Source organism: Oncorhynchus mykiss, chromosome 8 (genome assembly GCF_057628025.1).
Source record: "Oncorhynchus mykiss isolate SJ-2025 chromosome 8, ASM5762802v1, whole genome shotgun sequence".
NCBI lineage: Eukaryota > Metazoa > Chordata > Actinopteri > Salmoniformes > Salmonidae > Oncorhynchus > Oncorhynchus mykiss.
The window spans coordinates 13993524-14019375 of NC_143029.1; the positions used below are offsets into that span (position 1 = coordinate 13993524).

At 40.7% G+C, this 25852-nt stretch overlaps 1 protein-coding gene across 4 annotated transcripts; it reads left to right on the plus strand.

Annotated features, from left to right (window-relative positions):
• Positions 1-882: 882 nt before the first annotated feature.
• Positions 883-23198, plus strand: rnf8 (ring finger protein 8, E3 ubiquitin protein ligase). 4 transcript variants are annotated; one of them, XM_021611596.3, is made up of 9 exons: positions 883-1149; positions 13261-13389; positions 13478-13926; positions 14379-14592; positions 18505-18594; positions 18679-18768; positions 18899-19006; positions 22304-22508; positions 22738-23198. In XM_021611596.3, the coding sequence occupies exons 1-9, from the start codon at positions 1024-1026 to the stop codon at positions 22773-22775; spliced, it is 1449 nt and encodes a 482-aa protein (XP_021467271.1). In that variant the 5' UTR covers positions 883-1023; the 3' UTR covers positions 22776-23198. The 4 variants fall into 4 exon arrangements, with proteins under 4 accessions (XP_021467271.1, XP_021467270.1, XP_021467272.1 ...); XM_021611595.3 differs by having other exon boundaries at positions 895-1149; positions 22304-22515; positions 22733-23198; XM_021611597.3 differs by having other exon boundaries at positions 895-1149; positions 22304-22515.
• Positions 23199-25852: the final 2654 nt, after the last annotated feature.

Sequence of the window (25852 nt, forward strand, 5' to 3'; positions counted from 1 at the left end):
AGGTGTGCCAAATTTGTTGCGTTATACCAAAGAAGACTCGATGCTGTAATCGCTGCCAAAGGTGCTTCAACAAAGTACTGAGTAAAGGGTGTGAATACTTATGTAAATGTGATATTTCAGTTTTTTTATTTTTAATAAATTATGTGTGACCAATAAAATTGGATTTGATTTGAAATGCACTCTGGACAAGTGGAGAAAAAAAAACATTGAAAAGAAAGTTAATAATTCTAATTACAAGTGTTAAGACTGTTTCGGGTAAAACAATGTTAACCTTTCCTTAGAAAACAGACGGGCCTCGAGCGTCAACGCGGTCAAAAGCGTCATGCTTGCTTCGAAAGTAAAAGTATATTTTTCTCGTGTTTACGTGAATCAATGGTCGTTCGCGATTAATTTGATGTGGCTTACAGGGGCAATGTTGCTAAACAATTAATTGGCAGATGTGTTACCTTTGACTTTTTAGGCCAATTGTTGCTAAATAGGTTTGATAATGTCAATGTGGACTTGATTGGATAGTAGCCGGGAGCTTGAGGTGTCTGATACTTCTGAGATGTGTTTATGCCATACATGCACTTTCATAATTGTTTGACGAGCAATTTATAGGTGGGCTGCGAGCTCGCGATCGACTTGTTGGAGCCCTTTTCCAGAACAATCAATGGTCCAGACATGAAGAAAAAGTTTTGTCGTCACTAGTTACCACAGCCACAAAGTTAGAAACTCCGCCCAATTCTTAAAATGTAATATTAAACCTGACTTAACTTAACCGCACTTTTAACCTTATGCATAAACCTAACCTTAAATTGAGACAGAAAGCAAATGTTCGGTTTAATTCAGTTTTACGATGTAGTCAATGTGGACTTTGTGGCTTGGGTAAGTAGTGAAAACACAGCAAGTTTTGGAGTGAGGCATTGTGGGACTTTTTTAATATAAGTCACGTGACTTATTTTCCTCTGAAGCTCTGTCACCCCCTAAGAAGGGAAAACGAAACATATTTTGCTCAGCTATCTGGCTGTAATATGTTGTAAAATGGACCAAATAGAAAGCTCAAATTTCTCTACAGCCGAGGAAGATGAATCTGCGAAGAAATTAGTATGGTGTTTGACACGAGTCGGGAAAGATTTGGACTGGCTCCGCCTGTTCGAGAATACAGAGGTACAGTAATTAGCTAACGATAGTTAACGTAGCCGTTAGTAAATGTAGCTGCGAATCAAACAAATGTTATATGTACATTTTGACTAGTTAGCTGTTTGGTGCTAAAGTTGAACCTCAACCTACTGGCTAGCTAGCTAACTAGAATGTTCGCTAAATCCCTCTTGAATGCGAAATGGTAGTCAAGGGCTGAGACCTGTTCAATATGCAAAGCCCTCTCTGTCACTCAAACTTATTCCAGCATCTGCCAGCTGGAAATACTAACGTAAACTCGTACATCGCCTTGGTCCGTACAATTGCCCTTATTTTAGCGCCCCAAAAATGTAATACTTCCAGATCAACTGTAATGTCAATACCATTGTAAAGCACAATTTCTCCCCTTTTCAACAAAATCAATTACATGACCTAAACGCTGCCTGTTTCTGCATAATTCAAGCATGCAATGAGCCTGTCTTTTTAAAAATGGTGGGTGGGGAAGCGAAACTAATGCGTGACAGTGAGAAGAAGAGATGTCGTGTGGGGAAATGTCCCCCCCCCCCCACTCGATCTGTCCAACTTATCACCTTATAGCCTCTAAAATGTAAATAAACGACTATAAAGAGTTTATATAATGTGTCATTACATACCTATTTGAAAGTTTGTTGAATTTGAATCGGGTCTTTAGGGCGGTGCTAAAGTGATCTTAGAAGTAAACAGCGTCTTTGAGAATGATGATCGCATGCAATGATGACGAAAAAAATGACTAGGTATCCCCCCCTTACCCCGTCACTGTCCAGTTCTTCTTTTTAAAGGATGAGAGAAGTGCTACACCTGGTGGAGAGAGATTGTAAGACAGAAATAGTTGCTTTATGCGTGCTGTACATTACGACATGGCATGTCAAGATGTAATGGAGGGTCAGTTTTGAACTTTTCTCCAATACTATAGAGCCATTACCATGTCGATCAACGCTTGAATAGAAACCTAGTTCACACCCCTGATTTTGAAGTCAACACAGTCGCCACAATCCCATTAGTTTTCTTTGTAGCCTCGTTTGAATGTTGCGGTTGTGCACATTTGTACGGAATGGGGTGAGTTTACGTTATATTTGCCAATGGGTGTGTACAGTGTAGGTTACCCTCTGAAGCATAGGTTACTCTAGCCTAGTACTGACAACGTTACTAGTTTTTAATTCATAAATTACACGTGCACACATTCGACATACTCACTTCCACACTCATCACATACGCTGCTACTGTTTATTGTCTATCCTGTTACAGATCTAACGTTGCCTCAATTTCCTCGTACACCTGCACATTGACTTGGTAACTTACTGGTTACATGTATATGTATATGTTAGCCAGGCTGTCATTGCTCATTGTGTATTTGTTCCTCGTGTTACTATACATGTTTTTTCTGTATTGTATTCTGAGCTGTTGAAGGGCCTGTAGGTAAGCACTTCACTGTTAGTATACACCTCTTTACGAAACATATTACAATTATATTTGATGTTTAGAGAATTTACTTTTTCAATGCTAGTAAAGGGTACTATAGTTATCACATTTCACATTGGATTTACTAACTACAAAATGTTGTTTAAGACGTGTTTGTTATTCTAATGCTGCTCTGCACACACAAGTTTAACATTTGGCAAGGTCCAACATTTTAAACCAACTCGGGAGTTCAAAGTTCCTCCATAAAAGCCTCTCCTCCATAGGGATAATTATGTAACGTTAGACATGTCATAAGACGCTTAGCACTTAATGACAAGCTTCCTCCATCTCCATGTTTGTCTTACATAATGATTAAACCATCCTGTTCCGGGAGGCAAAATATACAATTAGCTCTTAACAGTAGTAAAAATACTTTCAAGTACTACTTAAGTATTTTGGGGGGGATATCTGTACTTTACTTTACTATTTATATTTTTGACTACTTTTATTTCTACATTCCTGAAGAAAATTATGTACTTTTTACTCCATACATTTTCCCTGACACCCAATAGTACTCGTTACATTTTGAATGCTTAGCAGGATAGAAATGGTCCAATTTCCACTTATCGAGAGAACATCCCTACTGCCTCTGATCTGGCGGACTCACTAAACACAAATACTTTGTTTTTAAATGACAACCCTTACATACAGTACATGTCACCACCAGTGGTGATTGTAGCATGTAAATCTTGGTGAAGCAAAAAATAAATTTTAGATTCATGCCAGCAGTGGCGACCCGTTGTTCAAGGCAGGTGGGGCTCTGCTATGTTTTTTTCCCAAATGCAGTAAGAGGGCGAATTAACTCCTTCACTGCTAGACAAGGCTTCGCTGGTAGCAGGGTGTGTATTTGTGAATTTTTATTAGGATCTTCATTAGCTAATTACTTTACAAAACATTGAACAAATAGACAATTAAAATACCTGACAGGAATCACATTAACATTCAGTTGATGGTTTCTATTTCCTGTCCAGTCATATTGTTTATCGCATTAGAACTTAATTTTTTCTTTCTTGAAGGTGGCTTTACTTTCTGCCTGAGAAATATGGATTGGTAAAGAGCTCCATTCAGTTTTGGCTCTATATAAAACTGTAAAGGTGATTTGTCCTTGGGTTGTCTTAGATCGGGTATTCCCAAACGTGCAATGCCTGTCGTGGGTATGCCAAATAAAAATGAGAGACTTTTTTTTTCACATTTTCAAGCAGCCCATTTATATTTTCCAACGCGGCTATACATTTGGGTGAGGATTTTTCTTGTCTGAGTAGCCTCGTTTCACTGCCAAAAATAAAATGAAACCATCGAGCGTTCAGCGAAATAACAACACAATGTCAAATACAGGTAGCCTTGTCAAATAATTAACATCCAATCACATTAACCGCTACTGTCTCGCCTTAATTCTACTTACTGTCCATATGTAGCCAAATGTAGCTGCTGCTCATGTTCGTATCTGTACTGATGGCGCAAAAGCCATAACAGGGAGACATAGTGGAGTGGTGACATGCATGCAAGCAGTTGCTCCCGACGCCACTTGGGTACACTGCAGCATCCCCCGAGAGGCTCTCTCTGCCAAGGGAATACCTGACAGCTTGAAAAACATTTTGGACACTACAGTGAAAATGGATAACTTTGTTGAAGCAAGGCCCCTGAACTCTTGTGTATTTTCTGCACTATGCAATGATATGGACAGCGACCATGTAACGCTTTTACAACATACAGAAGTGCGCTGGTCATCAAGAGCAAAGTATTGACTAACCATTTTCACTTGTCTGGCTGCTTGCATGATAACGAGTTTCTCATATGACTGGCCTATCTGGGTGAGGTTTTTCTCATCTGAACGATCTGAATCTAGGATTACAGAGACTCTCCGCAACTATTTTCAAGAGGTTTGAGCTATTCTCTGTCTGCAGTAACAAGGATAACACACAGGTCTTTCTATCATTGTATGATTTTTTTGTGTGCAAATTAACTGAAGCTTACGACAATGTCAAATGTGATATAGCGAAGCACCTGAGTGAGTTGGGTGCGCAATTACGCAGGTACTTTCCCGAAACGGATTACTCAAACAACCGGATTCATTATCCCTTTCATGCTCTGCCGCCAGTCCACTTACCGATATCTGAACAAGAGCGCCTCATCGAAATTGCAACAAGCTGTTCTGTGAAAATTGAATTTAACAGAAGCCACTGCCAGATTTCTGGATTGGGCTGCGCTCAGAGTATCCTGCGTTGGCAAATTGGCTGTTAAGACACTGATGCCCTTTGCAACCACAACCTATGTGAGAGTGGATTCTCAGCCCTCACTAGCATGACAACTAAATACAGGCACAGACTGTATGGAAAATTATTTAAGGCTGAGACTCCAATTATGTGCATCCTTTCAAGCACACCCTTCTCATTAAGTGAGTTATTCACAGTTTGATGAACAAATAACGTTTTATATGTAAGATGGCTAAATAAAGAGCAAAATTATTTATTATTATTTGTGTCTTGGTCCTATAAGAGCTCTTTGTCACTTCCCACGAGCCGGGTTGTGACATAAGAATGAGTTTATGTTTAATAAATGTATGTGTGTGGCAGGCTTACAATGGCAAAAAAAAACATTTGAGTGCGCTGACCCAGATGCAGGAGGAGGTACGCAGCTGGAGTTTGAATGTTTGAAGGGGTACGGGATAGAGGTTGACCGATTAATTAGGGCCGATTTCAAGTATTCATAACAATCGGACATCTGTATTTTTGGATGCCGATTCTGCAATTTTTTAAATGTAATTTATTTTTTACACCTTTATTTAACAAGGCAAGTCAGTTAAGAACACATTCTTATTTTCAATTACGGCCTAGGAACGGTGGGTTAACTGCCTTGTTCAGGGGCAGAACGACAGATTTTTTTTTTTTTTTTTTTTTTTTTTTCTCCTTGTCAGCTCGGGGATTCAATCTTGCAACCTTACGGTTAGCTAGTCCAACACTAACCACCTGCCTCACGAGGAGCCTGCCTGTTACGCGAATGCAGTAAGAAGCCAAGGTAAGTTGCTAGCTAGCATTAAACTTATAAAAAACAATCAATCAATCATCACTAGTTATAACTACACATGGTTGATGATATTACTAGTTTATCTAGTGTGTCCTATATAATCGATGCGGTGCGCATTCACGAAAAAGGACTGTCGTTGCTCCGTGTACCTAACCATAAACATCAATGCCTTTCTTAAAATCAATACACAGAAGTATATATTTTTTAAACCTGCATATTTAGCTAAAATAAACCCAGGTTAGCAGGCAATATTAACCAGGGGAAATTGTGTCACTTCTCTTGTGTTCATTGCACGCAGAGTCAGGGTATATGCAACAGTTTGGGCCGCCTGGCTCATTGCGAACTAATTTGCCAGAATTTTACGTAATTATGACATTACATTGAAGGTTGCGCAATGTAACAGGAATATTTAGACTTATGGATGCCACCCGTTGGATAAAATACGGAACGGTTCCGTATTTCACTGAAAGAATGAACTTCTTGTTTTCGAGATTATGGTTTCCGGATTCGACCATATTAATGACCTAAGGCTCGTATTTCTGTGTGTCATTATGTTAAGTCTATGATTTGATAGAGCAGTCTGACTGAGCGATGGTAGGCACCAGCAGGCTCGTAAGCATTCATTCAAACAGCACTGTTGTGCGTTTTGCAAGCAGCTCTTCGCAATGCTTCAAGCATTGCGCTGTTTATGACTTCAAGCCTATCAACTCCCGAGATTAGGCTGGTGTAACCGATGTGAAATGGCTAGCTAGTTAGCGGGGTGCGTGCTAATAGTGTTTCAAACATCACTCGCTCTGAGACTTGGAGTGGTTGTTCCCTTGCTCTGCATGGGTAACGCTGCTTAACTTCTTGCGACTAGCAATCCCGGATCCGGGAGCGTAATCATAGCCTCAAACGAATTAGCATAACGCAGCGGACATAAATACCCCTAGAAACTTTTCCTATTCATGAAAATCGCAAATGAAATATATTCAAACACAAGCTTAGCCTTTTGTTAATCACACTGTCATCTCAGATTTCAAAATATGCGTTACAGCCAACGCTTGACAAGCATTTGTGTAAGTTTATCATGGCATAATGCTATGCTAGGCTCTGCTGGCAGCAGGCAACATTTTCATGAAAATAAGAAAAGCAACCAAATTAAATCATTTACCTTTGAAGAACTTCGGATGTTTTCACTCAGGAGACTCCCAGTTAGATAGCAAATGTTCCTTTTTTCCAAAAATATTAATTTTGTAGGCGAAATAGCTCCCGTTTGTTCATCATGCTTGGCTGAGAAATCGACCGGAAAATGCTACCACTACAACGCCTAACTTTTTTCCAAATTAGCTCCATAATATCGACAAACACGGCAAACGTTGTTTAGGATCAATCCTCAAGGTGTATATAGGTGTGTGTATATATATATATATATTCGATAATATATCCGTCGAAGCAATTGGTTTCTTATAAGAAGCGATTGGAAAAATGGCTACCTCAGTATTTTACGCAAGATTTTCTGCGGGAGACACCATGTGACCACTTGCTAAATATGGTCCCTTACGGCTATTCTTCAATCGAAATGCGTAAAAAGACGTCACAATGCTGTAGACACCTTGGGGAATACGTGGAAAACGTAAGCTCATTCACAGCCATATAAGGAGTCATTGGCATGAGGCGGTTTCGAAAATTGCGGCACTTCCTGGTTGGATTTTTATCTGGGTTTTGCCTGTAACATCGGTTCTGTTGCACTCACAGACAATATCTTTGCCGTTTTGGAAACGTCAGTGTTTTCTTTCCAAAGCTGTCAATTATATGCATAGTCAAGCATCTTTTTGTGACAAAATATCTTGTTTAAAACGGGAACGTTTTTCATCCATAAATTAAAATAGCGCCCCCTAACACCAAGCGGTTAACCTCTTACCACTACTCCCCTACTATTTTAAATTTCTGCCTGAAGACATTCCCAAATCTAACTGCCTGTAGCTGAGGCCCAGAACCAAGGATATGCATATTCCTGTTTTCATTTGAAAGAAAACACTCTGAAGTTTGTGTAAATGTGAATTTAATGTATGAGAATATAACACAATAGATCTGGTTTAGATAATACAATGGAAAAAAACATGTTTTTTTCTTATTGTTTCGCCTTTTAAAATGAACAAGACAAAACAAACATTCAGATAGGATGATGGGGACAATTTCAGTGAAAAACATGAGGGCAACAGTATTTGTGCAAAGTTTTAGAATGATAACTTCCAAAATGAGTGTGCTACATGACATTTATCATGAAGTCACCCAGGTGACCCGTGAGTCACCCATGAAGTCACCCGTACTTATAGAATGCCCTTTGTATGCATGCTGGAAACCTGTTGTCAGACCATTACATGAGAAATAATCCTTGATTTCTACAGACACAACACAGGTAGCAAGCTTATATGGCGACTATTAGGACCAGTGAGTGAATGCAGATTTTTTTTTAATCCTTAGTGGAATAACCTTTGACTCTTTCCAGACTTCTGTGCACACCCCATACATCAAGCACTGAGGGATTGGGGTAGGTTTTTGGTTAGTTGTAACTCTAAGCAATTTGGCGTCAATATTATCTGTACCAGGAGAAAGAGACAACGGCATCCTTTCTACCTCTTCCCTTTATACTTGGTGAAATGTAAAACATGCGTTGCCTCTCCGTCATCATACAATCTTTTATTAGGGTATATGACATGGAGCCATCAGTTGGAATCATAGCATTCCTCAACTTGTCCACTTTGCCTGTAAAATATTAAAGTAGTTTGCGATGTCAGGGTTTTGTTATGAATATACCCTCTGATTCAACAGAGGCAGACATGTTATAATTCCTACCCAGAATGGCCTTCAACATTCTCCATCCCCCCCCATCACACTTCATACATTTATTTTGTGCTGATCGAATCCCTTCTTTCCTTTTGTTTATCTGTTTATTTATCTGCTGCTGTTTTGGCATCATAACGTTGAATCATTTACATTTCTCAGCTCATCAATCCATGGGGCACCGTTTGACCTCGGTGCATTTTAGGGGCATGCTTATCAGCTATACTCAAATCATTTCATTAACTTGGTGACATTTCAGGATCATCCTTACAACACACTTCTAACCATTGCATATTCTTAATCTTATCCACAAATGAGTCCTGATTGAACCCTCTGTCGGACCATCGGTAGCATGTTTTCCTAATGAGTGCAACCAAGTTATGATCACTACAACCTAGTGCCACTGATACAGCTTTAGAACAATGTTCAGCCATGTTAGTAAAAATGTGATCGATACAAGTTGATGATGTGATAACGGACCAATTAGTGAACCTTCTGGTTGGCAGAAGTTTTTTTTTTGTGTGTATCTGGACATGACTTTACTATAAATTTGTACAACTTTTTACTTCACTACATTCCTAATGAAAATAATGTACTTTTTACGCCATAAATTTTCCCTGACACCCAAAAGTACTTTTTACATGATGAATGCTTAGCATGGCAGGAAAATTATAAATCACGCACTTATCATGAGAACAGGGGGTCATCCCTACTGCCTCTGATCTGGCATACTCACTAAATATAAATGCATTGTTTGTAAATCATGTTGGAGTGTACCCCTGACTATCAGTACATTTTAAAAACAAGAAAATGGTGCCATCAGCTTTGCTTAATAAAAGGAATTTGAAATTAATTTGACTTTTGATACTTAAGTATATTTAGAACCTAATACTTTTAGACTTCTACTCAAGTATTTTACTGGGTGACTTACTTGAGTAACTTTCTATTTAGGTATCAGTACTTTACTCAGGTATGGCAATTGGGTACTTTTTCCACCCCTGCTGTTGGAAATGTCATAACTTGGGTCAGGTTACATACATTGGCAACAGAAATATGTTTCTTATTTGACAGTTGGTGTTAAACATGTTTTATATTCATTTCTCCCAAAAAATATATTTACCTATTTTCATATCTTATCCAACATTTTGCATATCACATCAGCACTAGGTGCCCTAAAGCAGCAACCAACTAGTATATGTTTCTAATGTGGTGTTAGGTTCTTATTTTTCAGAGTAAAAAACTCAGACACTAGAGAAGCTTTAACCAAGTTTAATTCTTCCCAACGGTTCTGTACAGCTGTAATCGGACAGCAAAACATTTCTCACTTCACAGTTATACATCCTACTTAAAACACTCCTCCTTCTCCAATCCTTACAGTTTATGGCTCCACAGGAAGCTAATGAAGAGGGTAACAGGATAACAAACCTTTAATACTGCCTTAACCTCTAGGGTATATGGGACACTAGCGTCCCAGCTGGCCAACATCCAGTGAGATTGCAGAGCGTCAAATACAGAAATATTCATGATAAAAATTCAGAAAAGATACAACTATTTTACATAGGTTTAAAGATGAACTTCTTGTGAATCCAACCACGGTGTCAGATTTTTAAAATGCTTTACGGCGAAAGCATACCTTACGATTTATTTGAGGACATCGCCCAGCAGACAAATCATTACAAACAGTAACCAGCCAAGTAGAAGAGTTACACAAGTCAGAAATAGAGAAGATGAATCACTTGCCTTTGATCTTCATATGGTTGCACTCAGAAGACATTCATTTATTCAATAAATGTTCCATTTGTTCGATAAAGTCTCTCTTTATATCCAAAAACCTCAGTTTTCTTCAGTAATCCACAGGCTCAAACGCAGTCACAACAGGCAGACAAAAAAATCCAAGTTGTATCCGTAAAGTTCATAACATGTCAACCGATGTTTATATTCAATCCTCTGGTTGTTTTTACCGGGCAATAACGTCGTCAATATAAAAAGTGAACCAGAAAGGCACTCTCTCGGTCGCGCGCATGAAAAAGCTCTGACACAGCAGAGTCCACTCATTCAGACTGCTCTTAATCCCTCATTTTTCAGAATACAAGCCTGAAACAATTTCTAAAGACTGTTGACATCTAGTGGAAGGCATAGGGACTGCAATTTGAGTCCTAAGTCAATGGATACTGTAATGGCATTGAATAGAAAACAACAACAATTTTTTCTCAGGCGTTCGCCTGCCAAATCAGTTCTGTTATACTCAGACACTATTTTAACAGTTTTGGAAACTTTAGAGTTTTCTAACAAAATTTACCAATTATATGCATATCCCATCTTCTGGGCCTGAATAGAAGGTAGTTTAATTTGGGCACGCTTTTCATCCAAAATTCCAAATGCTGCCCTCTACCCTAGAGAAGTTAAACAAATGGATTTTCTACTGACAATTGAGATGTACAAACTATGGCATAAGGGGTCGAGTGAATAAGAGGCCATCTGTAATTTCGGTTAAGACAATAAGCGAGCTAGGACCAATGTAGTCAATAAGTGTTCAGCACTTATAATTTGTTGCACTACATTCATAGGGGGAGGCACATGGGCTACTGACAGCTTACTACACAACATAAACAAGGTTGAATCATGACGTCAGTGATCTTCAGGCCGGCGCTCTAGAAAGAGGCCCGATTTGGAGCTCTCCCACCCCCAGAGTTCCCAGTTGGCTTAAACTCACCGAAGTCTGGAGATTTTAAAATTCTGAGTTTCCAATTGTTTTGAACGCGGCAGAAGTCATGCTGGATTGACAGCATGGCCAATGTATTCAACCTTTTATGGCCAATGGTGTTGAATGGTTTTTATTTTAAATTTAGAAAAGAGAGCCTTTAACCCAGACTTGGACCACACACCCCCACCACTGAATAGCAGGCTAGTGATTTGCTTTGCAACGCTTGCAGTTAGCCACTGATTCCTTCCACTCATTGTTGAATTTGCGATTTCCAGCTTGTTGTGTAATGTTTATGGCCGATGAGCACTGATACATTTTATCTGTAATTTCTCTTCATATGACAAGGATTGAAAAGGATTTGCCAGTAGATTGTCCACTTGAGTCATGATGACTGCTTGTCTAGCTTGCTAGCTAAATTTTTAGAAGTATGAGGTTGGACATCAGTCTAATCAAGGCTACGGTAGGTATAAACTGAATTGGTGTAATTTTATCTGTGGCCAATGACCTTGAGTCTTCTTGGATGTGCACTTCTAATGTAACTCTATGGCAGCACTCAAGGGGCTTGAATTTTTGAGCTCTACCTGTAGATTTTGCGGTGAGGTAATGTCCCTAATGAGTGACAGAATACTGAGCCAATCACAGCGCAACTAGAGAACATTACCAACCCTTACGCTCCATATTTTCCGCTTGCTGCTCCACCACAAGCACTGAGCTAGGTTGAAACTAGAGGTCGACAGATTATGATTTTTTTCAACGCCGATACTGATTTTTATTTTATTTATTTGTAATAATGACAATTACAACAATACTGAATGAACACTTATTTTAACTTAATATAATACATCAATGAAATCAATTCAGCCTCAAATAAATAATGAAACATGTTCAATTTGGTTTCAAAAATGCAAAAACAAAGTGCTGGAGAAGAGAGTAAAAGTGCAATATGTGCTATGTAAGAAAGCTAACGTTTCAGTTCCTTGCTCAGAACATGAGAACATATGAAAGCTGGTGGTTCCTTTTAACAAGAGTCTTCAATATTCCCAGGTAAGAAGTTTTAGGTTGTAGTTATTATAGGACTATTTCTCTCTATACCATTTGTATTTCATTAACCTTTGACTATTGGATGTTCTTATAGGCACTTTAGTATTGCCAGTGTAACAGTATAGCTTCTGTCCCTCTCCTCGCTCCTTCCTGGGCTCGAACCAGCAACACAACGACAACAGCCACCATCAAAGCAGCGTTACCCATGCAGAGCAAGGGGAACAACTACTAGAAGGCTCAGAGCAAGTGACATTTGAAACGCTAATAGCGCGCGCTAACTAGCTAGCCATTTCACTTCGGTTACACCAGCCTCATCTCGGGAGTTGATAGGCTTGAAGTCATAAACAGTGCAATGCTTGACGCACAACGAAGAGCTGCTGGCAAAACACACAAAAGTGCTGTTAGAATGAATGTTTACGCACCTTCTTCTGCTTACCACCACTCAGTCAGATGCTTGTATGCTCAGTCAGATTATATGCAACGCAGGAAACGCTAGATAATATCTAGTAATATCATCAACCATGTGTAGTTAACTAGTGATTATGATTTGATTGTTTTTTATAAGATAAGTTTAATGCTAGCTAGCAACTTACCTTGGCTTACTGCATTCCCGTAACAGGCAGTCTCCTTGTGGAGTGCAACGAGAGAGAGGCAGGTCGTTATTGCGTTGGACTAGTTAACTGTAAGGTTGCAAGACCGGATCGGCCATTCCGATTAATCGGTCGACCTCTAGTTGAAACACATGCATTTTGGAGATGCTTTACTCAAGAAAAAGAGACCATTTTTGTATGTGGCTTTACATTGTTTGTAACATCAGTTCACATCTATTAATGCCAAAATAACATACAAAACTGGCCCGACCTGCCCTGAATGACGGGTCGCCACACAACATGTTACATAGAATAAGATCACTAGAACATTTCTCTATCATACAGAGAACTATGGACTCTTATTCTGCTCTATGCAAATAAATATTATTGTAAACATTATGCAAAAAAAGTATAACGCGCTACTGTGTGACAATTTCCTAAACCCCATTCTTGTCTCAGGTCACAATTGGACGTGGCTTAAATGTCACTCACCAGCTCGTGTCCCCAAGCTGCCCCCTAATGATATCCAGAATGCACTGTATGTTCAAGCAACGAGACGGCGGCCAATGGACGGTGACCGATAAGAAGGTACAGCTTCTCCATATATCCAATTTTAAAATAAATAGTTTTTTTATTATAAAAAAAAAAGGTGTAAGCAGTTTATTCTTTTTTTCAGAGCCTTAATGGTGTGTGGGTGAACGGAGAACGAATTCCTGTGGACAAAGCTCACCTGCTGAGGCTTGGGGACTCGATAAAGTTGGGGGTGCCCATCGTCGGCACCAAAGTGGAGTATGAGTACATACTGGTTCGGCAGCGCCTCGAGGACATCAAACCCTACCTAGTGACGGGACCAAGTGAAGGGGCCTGCGCCACATCCAGAATCAAGAAGACGAAGAGGAAATTTAACTCTGAACTGGAGCCTTCAACCTCCTCTAAATCCAAGCTCTACCGCCACTCTGCCACAGACAAGTCCCAGGGCCAGCCCTACCCCACAGACGAGCCCCGGGACAAGCCAGGGACCAGGGTACGTGAGGAGGCCGGGCCCAGCATGCGGCAGCATCGGCGACTGGACTCGCCTCTAGAGAGACCCAGCAGTCCTAGCAGGAGTCTGTCCAGCCTGCAAATGTACGTCTGTGTCTCCTACTGCTACATTTATAACATATTGGGCAGGTTCTATATAAAAGACAATATGTCCCTTTCTCAATTGTCTAGAAATCAGTCCTCCTTTCCTTGTCAGCACTGATTGGAAAAGACTTGACAGGTGGAACAATATGATGGAAGCTCATCATTAGGCTGGCTTTCACCAGGTCTATTATTTTGATCAGCAAAGAGTTGCAAAATTCTGGTAACTTTTCCAGAAATCCTGTTAGGAAGATTTCTGGAGTCAGTAAGGAATAAGCAGGAAATCCGGATCCTCCGACCAGTATTTCTGAAAAACCTGGGAGATTGTGAAAGTTAGCAAAATCTTGCAACCCTAGATCAGCACGAGGAAAGGAGGACAGATTTGCAGAAAAAGCCAGGTGTTCTCATTATTAACATCCAACCTGATAAACAAAAATGTACTGATTGGCTGCTAGGTACAGCCAGAACATGCTGGTGCTGCGGGAGCGGATGAACTTCACCCAGCGGCAGGTGGAGGCCCTGGAGGCTGAGGGGGGGAGACAGCGGGATGACCCCCACCGGGAGGAGCAGGTGAGGGAGCTGCAGAGCCAGCTGGAGATGCTGAGGGGCCAGCTGCACAGGATGGAGATGTTGGAGAGGTCCATCAGCGAGACAGAGAACCGCCTGGAGGTGAGCCTCAGTAAGGGGATATCAGGGATTCATCCAGAATTTCTGCTTTTTATAAGATTATCCTCCAGTCACATAACATTTACAGACCTATACCCCGTTGCTAGCCTATTCTTTGTTGTTGTTGTGATCACAGTGCCTTCAGAAAGTATTCATACACCTTGACTTATTCCACATGTTGTTGCAGCCTGAATTCAAAATGGATTGAATAGTTTTTCCTCCCTCACCCATCTACACACAGTAGCCCACAATGACAAAGTAAAAACATGTTTTTAGAAATAGTATTACATGTATATTGAAAATGAAATGCATAAATATGCCATTTACATAAATAGTCACAGCCCTCATTCAATACTTTGTAGAAGCACCTTTTTTGGAGGCGATTACAGCTTTCAGCTTTGCACATTTGGGGATTTTCGCACTGTCTGTTAAGTTAAATGGGGAGTGGCAATGAACAGCACTCTTCAAGTCTTCCAATGGGATTCAAGTCTGGGCTTTTTGCTGGGCCACTGTTCTGAAGCCATTCCGGCATTGGGGTTATTGTCCTGTTGGAACGTGAACCTTCGACACCTTGACCCCCCCCCCCCCCCCCCCCCTCCCCTCTGTAGCAGCTTCTCATCAAGGATTTGCCTTTATTTGGCTCCATTCATTGTTCCCTCTGTCTTTACCAGTCTCCCAGACCCTGTTGCTGAAAAGCATCCCCATAGAATGATGTTGCCACTACCATGCTTCACGGTAGGGATGGTGTTAGACAGGTGATAAGCTGTGCTTGGTTTTCTCCAGACATAGCGCTTTGCAGTCAGGCCAAAGAGATACATTTAAAAAAATAAAATAAAAAATTTAAATATATATATATATATATTTTTTTTTACCCCCTTTTCTCCCCAATTTCGTGGTATCCAATTGTTAGTAGTTACGATCTTGTCTCATCGCTACAACTCCCGTACGGGCTCGGGAGAGACTAAGGTCGAAAGCCATGCGTCCTCCGAAACACAACCTAACCAAGCTGCACTGCTTCTTAACACAGCGTGCCGGTCACGGCCGGCGCGAACACAGTCTCTGGTGGCACAGCTAGCACTGCGATGCAGTGCCCTAGACCACTGCGCCACCCGGGAATCCCAAAGAGATACATCTCAGCCAAGGAACTTTGTAGTTTTTTTAGTGGTCATTGTGTTCTTGGTCACCTCCCTGATCAAGGTCCTTGCCTGGTTGCTAGTACTGAGCGATCAACTGAAATGTCTAATTTCTCGGGTTTTAAACAACTAATTGTTTTATTTCTGTGAATTCCATTTTGTTCAGGTTTTTTTTCTGTGAGCTCAATGTGCACATTGCACAGTTTCTCTAGAGATAAATCATATCCAGACTGAACTATGCGATGAGGTAGGGAGCTTGTTTCCAACAGGCCAATATTCTACATGGATTAGATTCAACTTTGTCATTGTACAAGTACAGTACAAAGAAATGCAATTAGCATCTGACCAGAAGTGCAAGTATAAGAATGCAAAAATGTACAAGTGAAACAATTAAATACAATGTATGTTAAGTGGGATGTATAAATGTGCAATGAAGGCAAATGGCAAGTCTAAATGTGCTATGACGGCAAATTGAAAGTGCAAGGAGGCATTCAACTGAAATGCAGGAATAGCAGCAATGAGGTTACCGAGGTATTGTTTTTATTCTGTGTTACAGCATTCAACCCACATAATGCATAGTGCATTTTTTAAATTGAAACCAAAAACCTTGATCTATGTTATTTTTTTATCTAACTGAAACAAACCTCAAAGGACATTGCTCAGCACTACCAGTTGCACAGTTTGGTCTGACGGCCAGCTCTAGGCAGAGTCTGGGTAGTTCCATAATTTTTCAAGTTACCAATGATGGAAACCACTGAGCTCTTAAATGTTCATTACTCTAGAAATTTGTTTTCTACCCTTTCCCAGTTATACAGCACCAGTCAAAAGTTTGGACACACCTACTCATTCCAGGGTTTTTCTTTTGTTTACTATTTTCTACATTGTAGAATAATAGTGACGGCATCAAAACTATTAAGGAACACATATGGAATCCATGTAGTAACCAAAAGTGTTAAACAAATCAAAATACATTTGAGATTCTTCAAAGTAGCCATCCTTTGCCTTGATGACAGCTCATTGGGTAGTCACCTGTAATGCATTTCTATTAACAGTTGTGCCTTGTTAATTTGTGGAATTTCTTTCCTTAATGCATTTGAGCCAATCAGTTATTGTGACAAGGTAGTGTTGGTATGCAGAAGATAGCCCTAAAGGACCAAGTCCATATGGCAAGAACAGCTCAAATAAGCAAAGAGAAACGGCAGTCCTTTACTTTAAGACATGAAGGTCCGTCAATCCAGAAAATTAAGAACTTTGAAAGTTTCTTCAAGTGCAGTCGCAAGAACCAAGCGCTATGATGAAACTGGCTCTCATGAGGACCGCCACAGGAAAATAATACCCAGCATTACCTCTGCTGCAGAGGAAAAGTTCATTAAAGTTACTAGCCTCAAATCTTTAATTAACTGCACTTTTAGATTGCAGCCAAAATAAATGCTTCAGCGTTCAAGTAACAGACTCTTCTCAATATCAACTGTTCAGATGACACTGTGAATCAGGCCTTTATGGTTGAATTGCTGCACAGAAACTACTAGTAAGGGACACCAATAAGAATAAGAGACTTGCTTGGGCCAAGAAACACGAGCTATGGACATTAGACCGGTGGAAATCTGTCCTTTGGTCTGACTCCAAATTTGAGATTTTTGTTTCCAACCACTGTGTCTTTGTGACGCGCAGTAGGTGAATGGATGATCTATGCATGTGTGGTTCCCATCGTGAATTATGGAGGTGTGGGGGTGCCTTGTTGGTGACACTGATTTATTTAGAATTCAACAGGACATTGACCCAAAACACACCAGGCTGTGTAAGGTCTATTTGATCAAGAAAGAAAGGGATAGAGTGCTGCATCAGATGACCTGGCCTCCACAATCACTTGACCTCAACCCAAATTATGTTGTTTTTTTTCTCCCCCCCCCCCAATGAAACGGAATAAAGTTTCTTCGTGGGTTGGGATGAGTTGGACTGCAGAATGAAGGAAAAGCAGCCAACAAGTGCTCAGCATATTTGGAAACTCCTTCAAGACTGAAAAAGCATTCCTCATGAAGCTGGTTAAACAAATCAAAATATTTTAGATTTGTCAAATAGCCACCCTTTGCACTATCTATGCCTTTTTGGTTGATACATGATTCCATATGTGTTATTTCATAGTTTTGATGTCTTCACTATTGTTCTACATTGTAGAAAATAGTAAAAATAAAGAAAACCCCTCTAAATGAGTATGTGTGTTCAAACTTTAGACTGGTCCTGTATGCCTCATTACAAGAGAGCTATGGACAGTTCCTTGGACTTCATTGGTATAGTTTCTGCTCTGACATGCACTTTCAACTGTGGGACCTTTATAGACAGGTGTGTTTCTTTCTAAATCTTGTCCCAACAATTGAATTGGCCACAGGTTGTAGCGACAGCTCAAGGATGATTTGGATTTTCATAGCAAAGAGGTATGAATACTTACTGTATGTAAATTAGATTTCTGCATTTTCAATAACTTTGCTAAAATGTCAACAACCACAAAACACTCATTATGAGGTATTGTGTGTAGATGGGCGAAAGAGAACAAACATTTAATCCATTTTGAATTCAGGCTGTAACGACAATGTCGATTTAGTCAAGGGTTATGAATAAGTTCTGAAGGCACTGTATATATTATACGACTCTGACAAGACCTTTCAGGACGAATCTTACACAAACGTATTTGAGTGTATAGTAGAGCAAATATGTATTTGATAATGATCAAGGTGTGCTCCAGAACGGTGACTCTTAACACTGGCAAATGTTTGTTGTTTTAAAGGTGCAAAAAACACAGCATGAAGAGGAGGGTTTAAAAAAACAGTTGGAGGAGAAGGATTTGAAAAAGCAGCTGGAGGAGGCATTGCAAGAGGTAAACAACATTAAGCTCTTGTATTAAATGCCTGACACAATTGTATTTGTGTAACCAATCTTGAATCTGTTACAATCGATATAGCAAAGAAAAGTCATAGAGGAACTTGCACTCTCTCGACAAGGCTTCGAGGACGTCCTCAAGGCCAAAGACAAAGAGCTGGAGGTGACAAAGGTAAGCTACCTTCAGCGTGACTTCCTCACTCAATTGAATTTCCTAACTCGTTTGAATGAAATTGTCTTCACTTGACATGCCTGGATTAAAATAAATTGGTGAGGTTTCAAACCAATGTGTTGTCTTGCAGGAAGAGAAGGAGAGGGCGAGAACTCAAAAGGAGGAGGTGGTAACACAAATGACGGAGGTGCTGGAGAACGAACTTCAATGCATCATTTGTTCTGAGCTCTTCATTAGGGTAAATATTTTGACCATTTTATGGAGTTCCCATTGGATATCAATAAGTCTCATGTACAGTTAAGTTTACATCTCTGTCTGGGAGTATAGCTACTAACTGGAAGACTCTGTACTGTAATCTCAATCTCTAATTCCAATGTTATCACAACGAAAGGTTACGGTAAAGGCCCAATGCGGCTGTTTTTATCTCAATATCAAATCCTTTTTATCTGTTATTGGCAGAGAGGCTTGGAACTCTTTATTCTTTTATGTCACCGGACAAGCCAAAACTCCACCCGTTTAAACCTCCTGATTTTAAAACAATATACACTGCTCAAAAAAATAAAGCAAACACTTAAACAACACAATGTAACTCCAAGTCAATCACACTTCTGTGAAATCAAACTGTCCACGTAGGAAGCAACACTGATTGACAAATTTCACATGCTGTTGTGCAAATGGAATAGACAACAGGTGGAAATTATAGGCAATTAGCAAGACACCCCCAATAAAGGAGTGGTTCTGCAGGTGGTGACCACAGACCACTTCTCAGTTCCTATGCTTCCTGGCTGATGTTTTGGTCACTTTTGAATGCTGGCGGTGCTTCCACTCTAGTGGTAGTATGAGACTGAGTCTAGAACCCACACAAGTGGCTCAGGTAGTGCAGCTCATCCAGGATGGCACATCAATGCGAGCTGTGGCAAGAAGGTTTGCTGTGTTTGTCAGCGTAGTGTCCAGAGCATGGAGGCGCTACCAGGAGACAGGCCAGTACATCAGGAGACGTGGAGGAGGCCGTAGGAGGGCAACAACCCAGCAGCAGGACCGCTACCTCTGCCTTTGTGCAAGGAGGAGACTGCCAGAGCCCTGCAAAATGACCTCCAGCAGGCCACAAATGTGCATGTGTCTGCTCAAACGGTCAGAAACAGACTCCATGAGGGTGGTATGAGGGCCTGACGTCCACAGGTGGGGGTTGTGCTTACAGCCCAATACCGTGCAGGACGTTTTGCATTTGCCAGAGAACACCAAGATTGTCAAATTCGCCACTGGTGCCCTGTGCTCTTCACAAATGAAAGCAGGTTCACACTGAGCACATGTGACAGAGTCTGGAGACGCCGTGGAGAACGTTCTGCTGCCTGCAACATCCTCCAGCATGACCGGTTTGGCGGTGGGTCAGTCATGGTGTGGGGTGGCATTTCTTTGGGGGGCCGCACAGCCCTCCATGTGCTCGCCAGAGGTAGCCTGACTGCCATTAGGTACCCAGATGAGATCCTCAGACCCCTTGTGAGACCATATGCTGGTGCGGTTGGCCCTGGGTTCCTCCTAATGCAAGACAATGCTAGACCTCATGTGGCTGGAGTGTGTCAGCAGTTCCTGCAAGAGGAAGGCATTGATGCTATGGACTGGCCCGGGCCGTTCCCCAGACCTGAATCCATTTGAGCACATCTGGGACATCATGTCTCGCTCCATCCACCAATGCCACGTTGCACCACAGACTGTCCAGGAGTTGGCGGATGCTTTAGTCCAGGTCTGGGAGGAGATCCCTCAGGAGACCATCCGCCACCTCATCAGGAGCATGCCCAGGCATTGTAGGGAGGTCATACAGGCACGTGGAGGCCACACACACTACTGAGCCTCATTTTGACTTGTTTTAAGGACATTACATCAACGTTGGATCAGCCTGTAGTGTGGTTTTCCACTTTAATTTTGAGTGTGACTCCAAATCCAGACCTCCATGGGTTGATAAATTTGATTTCCATTGATAATTTGTGATTTTGTTGTCACCACATTCAACTATGTAAAGAAAAAAGTATTTTTTTTAAGAATAATTCATTCATTCAGATCTAGGATGTGTTATTTTAGTGTTCCCTTTATTTTTTTGAGCAGTCTATATATAATGATTATTGAACCTTTATTTAACTAGGCAAGTCAGTTAAGAACAAATTCTTATTTACAATGACAGCCTACCCCGGTCAAACTCTGACGCTGGGCCAATTGTGCGCCACTGAGATGCAACACTGAGATGCAGTGCCTTAGACCGCTGATCTACCTTTCAAGTCTCTATGAAAATGCTATTTTTGTTACAAATGTAACCAGATCAATGCACATCCACTAATAATGACCTACTTCTTGTAGCAGGCATTCTAGAAAATGTACATAGGTCTCATAATAAATATATTAAGTAAAAGCCCATGTGCTAGTGAGTAGCCAGCTGATCTTTAATATTTAGTCTTGGCAACTTGGATCTATTTGCTTGATAATAAGGTAGGACAGTTGAACTGTTATGAATACACCCTCCTGTCCATCTTCAACTGTTTGAACAACACAGCCTGTTCACTTTAAGATATTGAAATCAAGTGGCTTACCTAGTAAAGAAGATACGTATTTCTCAGAATGAGAACAAGTTGCCAATTCATCATTTAAATGTGTTTTATGCTCATTGCACATTTTTTTAAAACAGACTAGACAGCTAGCACATAATTCTGTCTAAAATTCTGCTAGCAGTACTGCAATGCCGCACACGACAAACTGAGCAATCGTGTTCATTGATACTCTTGGTTTAGTAGGGTCCGCTTTGTTCTACATTTTGGGAGTTGAAACACAACCTTTCTAACTATCTTTTTTTCTTTTTCTTAACTGTTACAGTAAAATGTCAAAGCATTTTGGTGTCCATATGAACTATTTTGTTGGATCAAACCTCCAATGCAAATAGTTAGGGGATTGGCAGTGAGGCCCTTTATCTACTTCCCCAGATTCAGATGAACTCGTGGATACCATTTTTATTTCTCTGCGTGAGGTTTGAAGGTCGTTGCTAACTTGCGCTAGCGCAATGACTGGAAGTCTATGGTAACGCTAGTTAGCCTTGGCTCGCCAAAACTACCTCTAACTTACGTCATACTGGACACAGACATAGAAATGGTATCCACGAGTTCACCTGACTCTGAGGAAGTGCAAAAATCCCAATGTATCCCTTACACTTCTTGTTGTCAGAGAGGAAGAAGGTCATCTTTCATCATTGTTGTGAGTGGCAGGGCAAGGGGCTTGGTGTCCGCAAGTGGGAAAGTGCACACAGCACAGAAGGAGCTAACGATATGAGACCAAAAAAACACAGAACACTCTTAAATAAAAAAATACAATACAGGCATTTCTAAATCACGCTAAAACCTTCATTTGATATATCGCCTAGCCCTATTTTTAACCAGAAAATATCGCTTTTACAGTATAATATGATACAAGCCACAGGTAAAACGGAATTTTGAATGCTGTAAGCCTTTAATCCGAGCTGTTTGGTTTCGATCTTTCGTTCATATATCCCCTACAGGCGGTGACCCTTAACTGCGCCCACAGCTTCTGCCTGCACTGCATCAGTGAGTGGCGCAAGCGGAAGGACGAGTGCCCCATCTGCCGGCAGGCCATCCTCTCTCAGACCCGCTCGCTGGTGCTGGACAACTGCATCGATCGCATGGTGGAGCAGCTCAGCCCAGACATGAAGCAGAGACGCCTGGTGCTCATCACTGAGAGGAAAGGTGAGAGGTGCGTTCACCCCACTCCTAAGTTTGTGGAAGTTGTTGAGGGAAGCCTTGGAATTCATGGGTAAAGATGTGGCGGATAGATGGAAGGACGGATGGATGGATGTTTGTGTGATAAGTCAAATCAAAGTAAGTTAACAAGTGTGCCTTACCGAACACGACCCAGGTCAGTGGGTCTGAAGGGCTCTCATGGTACTTTCTACTACTGTCTCTCCACACAGCCCAGCCAGAGGAGGTGATGGTGATCCACGACGACGACAGTAGTAGTAGCAGTAGCAGTAGCAGCAGCAGTAGCAGCAGCAGTAGTAGCAGCAGTAACAGTGACCTCTTCATGGATAGCTTCAGCTCCGTCATCTCCCTGGAAGGGAGCGTCATTTGGAGCTCTAGCCCTGCATCTTATATCAGTGGTGATTCAGATGTAGACAATGTCGATCTTTAGCCAATTTGACGTTGGGTGTTTCACGTGACTTTTTTTCTTTTTCTGTTACACGCATTGTCCTGTAAGGTTGTCAGAGACGGCCGTGGAGAGTGCAGAGGAAAAAGCCCGTCCTTGACAGGAAACTAAGGCACTCAATATTGTACAATAAATTACGTTAGTGTTCATATATTTGGTAACAATGTCTTATTTTTTTTTGTGTTCATTTATTTTCCCATTGAAACGGAATAAAGTTTCTTCATTCATTTGACGTGTCACAAAATGTCTGCACAGAAATGGACACAAGGTGGCGCCAGTAAAAACAATACTATTTTTGTGGGTGTGAAACTGGTTTATCTATCTATCTTTTTATAAATTCCACTTCTCAAATCACACCTTCCACCTACTCTTTGGCAATTTACACACTGCCCCATTGCCTAGCAACTAATGCAATGGCTCCTGCCATGGAGGAAAATGGTTAAGTGTGATTGTGCCACCATCCCAACAATAATGCAGGAAATACTGCTGGCACTCTGCATGGATAAACGGATGAGTGGTGTTTCTCTCTGTGCTGGGTTTTGAATTCCCTTACACGAGGATCTTTGAAGATGTTAAGACAATTTACAGTGCTTTCAGAAAGTATTCACACCCTTTCACTTTTTCCAAATGTGGGATTAAAATGGATTTAATTGTTTTTTTGTCAATGATCTTCAAAAAAAATACTCTTGTCAAAGTGGAATTCTATTTTTTTTTTTTCATTAAACAGGAAATAAATATTAGATAAGTATTCAACCCCCTGAGTCAATGTTAGAATCACCTTTGTCAGCAATTACAGCTTTGAGTCTTTCTGGGTAAGTCTAAGCACATTGCACACTAGATTTGTACAATATATATCCGTTCTTTTATAAACAAATCATAAAGTTGTTTGTTGAGCATTGCTAGACAGCCATTTTCAAGTCTTGCGATAGATTTTCAAGCCAATTTAAGTTAACTGTATCTAGGCCACTCAGGACCCTTGAATGTGATCTTGGTAAGCAACACCAGTGTGTATTTGGCCTTGTGCTTTAGGCTATTGTCCTGCTGAAAGGTGAATTTGTCTCCCTGTGTCTGTTGGAAAGCAGGCTGAACTAGGTTACCCTCTAGGATTTTGCCTGTGCTTAGCGCTTTTACCTTTTTATCAAAAAAAAAAAAAAAAGTCCTTACCAATGGCAAGCATACTGATAACATGATGCAGCCACCACCATTCTTGAATATTTTAAGTGGTACTCTGTCATGTGTTGGCTTTGCCCCAAACAATGCTTTGTAGTCAGGACAAAAAGTTAATTTCTTTGCCACTTTTTTTTGTAGTATTACTATAGTGTCTTATTGAAAACAGGATGTGTGTTTTGGAATATTTTTATTCTGTACAGGCTTCCTTTTCACTGTAATTTTGTTAGTTTTGTGGAATAACTACAATATTGTTGATCCATTCTCTGTTATTGCCCATCACAGCCATTAAACTCTTAACTGTTTTAAAGTCACCATTGGCCTCATGGTAAGGTCCCTGAGCAGTTTCCTTCCTCTCTGGCAGCTGCGTTAGGAAGGACGCCTGTATCTTTAGTGACAGGGTGTATTGATACACCAGTGTACAATTTAACTGCACCATGCTCAAATGGATATTAAAATGTTTTTTTTTACCCATCTAACAATGGGTAGCCTTCTTTGCAAACCATAGGAAAACCTCCCTGGTCTTTGTGGTTGAATCTGTGCTTGAAATTCACTGCTTGACTTAGGGAGCTTAAAATTCTGTATGTGGGGTACAGAGAGGGGTTAGTCATTTCAAGATAAACACTTGCGCACGGTGAGTCCATGCAACTTATGGGCATAGTTAAGCATATTTTTACTTGTGAATTTATTTAGTCTTGCTGTAAAAAGGTTGAATATTTAATGACTTGAGACATTTCAGCTTTTCTTTTTGAATTTAATTGGTAAACATTTCTGAAAACAATTTCACTTTGACATTGAGGTATTTATGTCACTGATCTACACACCTCAATTTAATCCAGTTTAAATCCAGACTGTTATAACAAAGCGGAAAAGGTCTAGGTGTGAACACTTTCTCAAGGCATTGTAAATTCTGTAAGATGGCATCTACTGCATTTTCCAATAGCAAAGCTCTTCTCTTCTCTGAAACAGGCAGTACTAGGTGAGATATATGGGCCAATATCCTACTGTGTTGTATGATGCAGAGGGGAACCCTGCACTGTTAAAGGTGCCACATGGTCAATTGGACACCTGCGGTTGCCGTGAAGCAGTTATGGTGATATGGCCTCGGCAGAAATCAAGGCACTCAAACTTCTTGCGCTTTGCTGAGCAACGCAGAGCTGTTGTGAAGGAAGTGAGTTTGGTTGACAGTAGGTCCTGTATAAACAGTCATGTCAATACGGAGCCCCCTCCCCATTGTTGTAACATTTGTGGTATGGAGGTCAATTTGCACTCTGCGCCTCCAGAGGCTCTGATTGTGTCAGACCATCAATATGGTGCCTCCACCACATTTTAGAATTAAGCATAAATTGGCTTTTAACTGGGAACGCAATGACATCAGCACTTCTGGAAATATGTGGGCATTGCATTTTTTTACCTGTCAATAGAGAATGCAGTCAGTGTTATCTCTGCTCTTCAACCATAGATGTGTCCAATGTCAATTCTACTGTAACGACCAACATAAATTATATGGTTTTGTTAATTCATTTACTTTGATTAGTCTTATCAACATGCAGATTTTCCCCACTGTGTTACAGATCTTTTTGGGTTCTTCAGACACAAAGCAATGGGGACAAGAGGCTTTGCTCTTTTAGTGCAACCTAACTAACAACATCACTAAGCCATGCAAGACTCAAAGATGACACTGGATTTCCCCACACATTATTCTTCAGTTCCAGGCTAG

Excerpts from the sequence above, each read along its gene's own strand:
- rnf8 (XM_021611594.3), top strand. The coding sequence starts at position 1,024 with ATGGACCAAATAGAAAGCTCAAATTTCTCTACAGCCGAGGAAGATGAA. Across the intron at positions 13,390-13,477 it reads GGACGGTGACCGATAAGAAG|AGCCTTAATGGTGTGTGGGT; the intron begins GTACAGCTTCTC and ends TCTTTTTTTCAG. Across the intron at positions 13,927-14,378 it reads AGTCTGTCCAGCCTGCAAAT|GTACAGCCAGAACATGCTGG; the intron begins GTACGTCTGTGT and ends ATTGGCTGCTAG.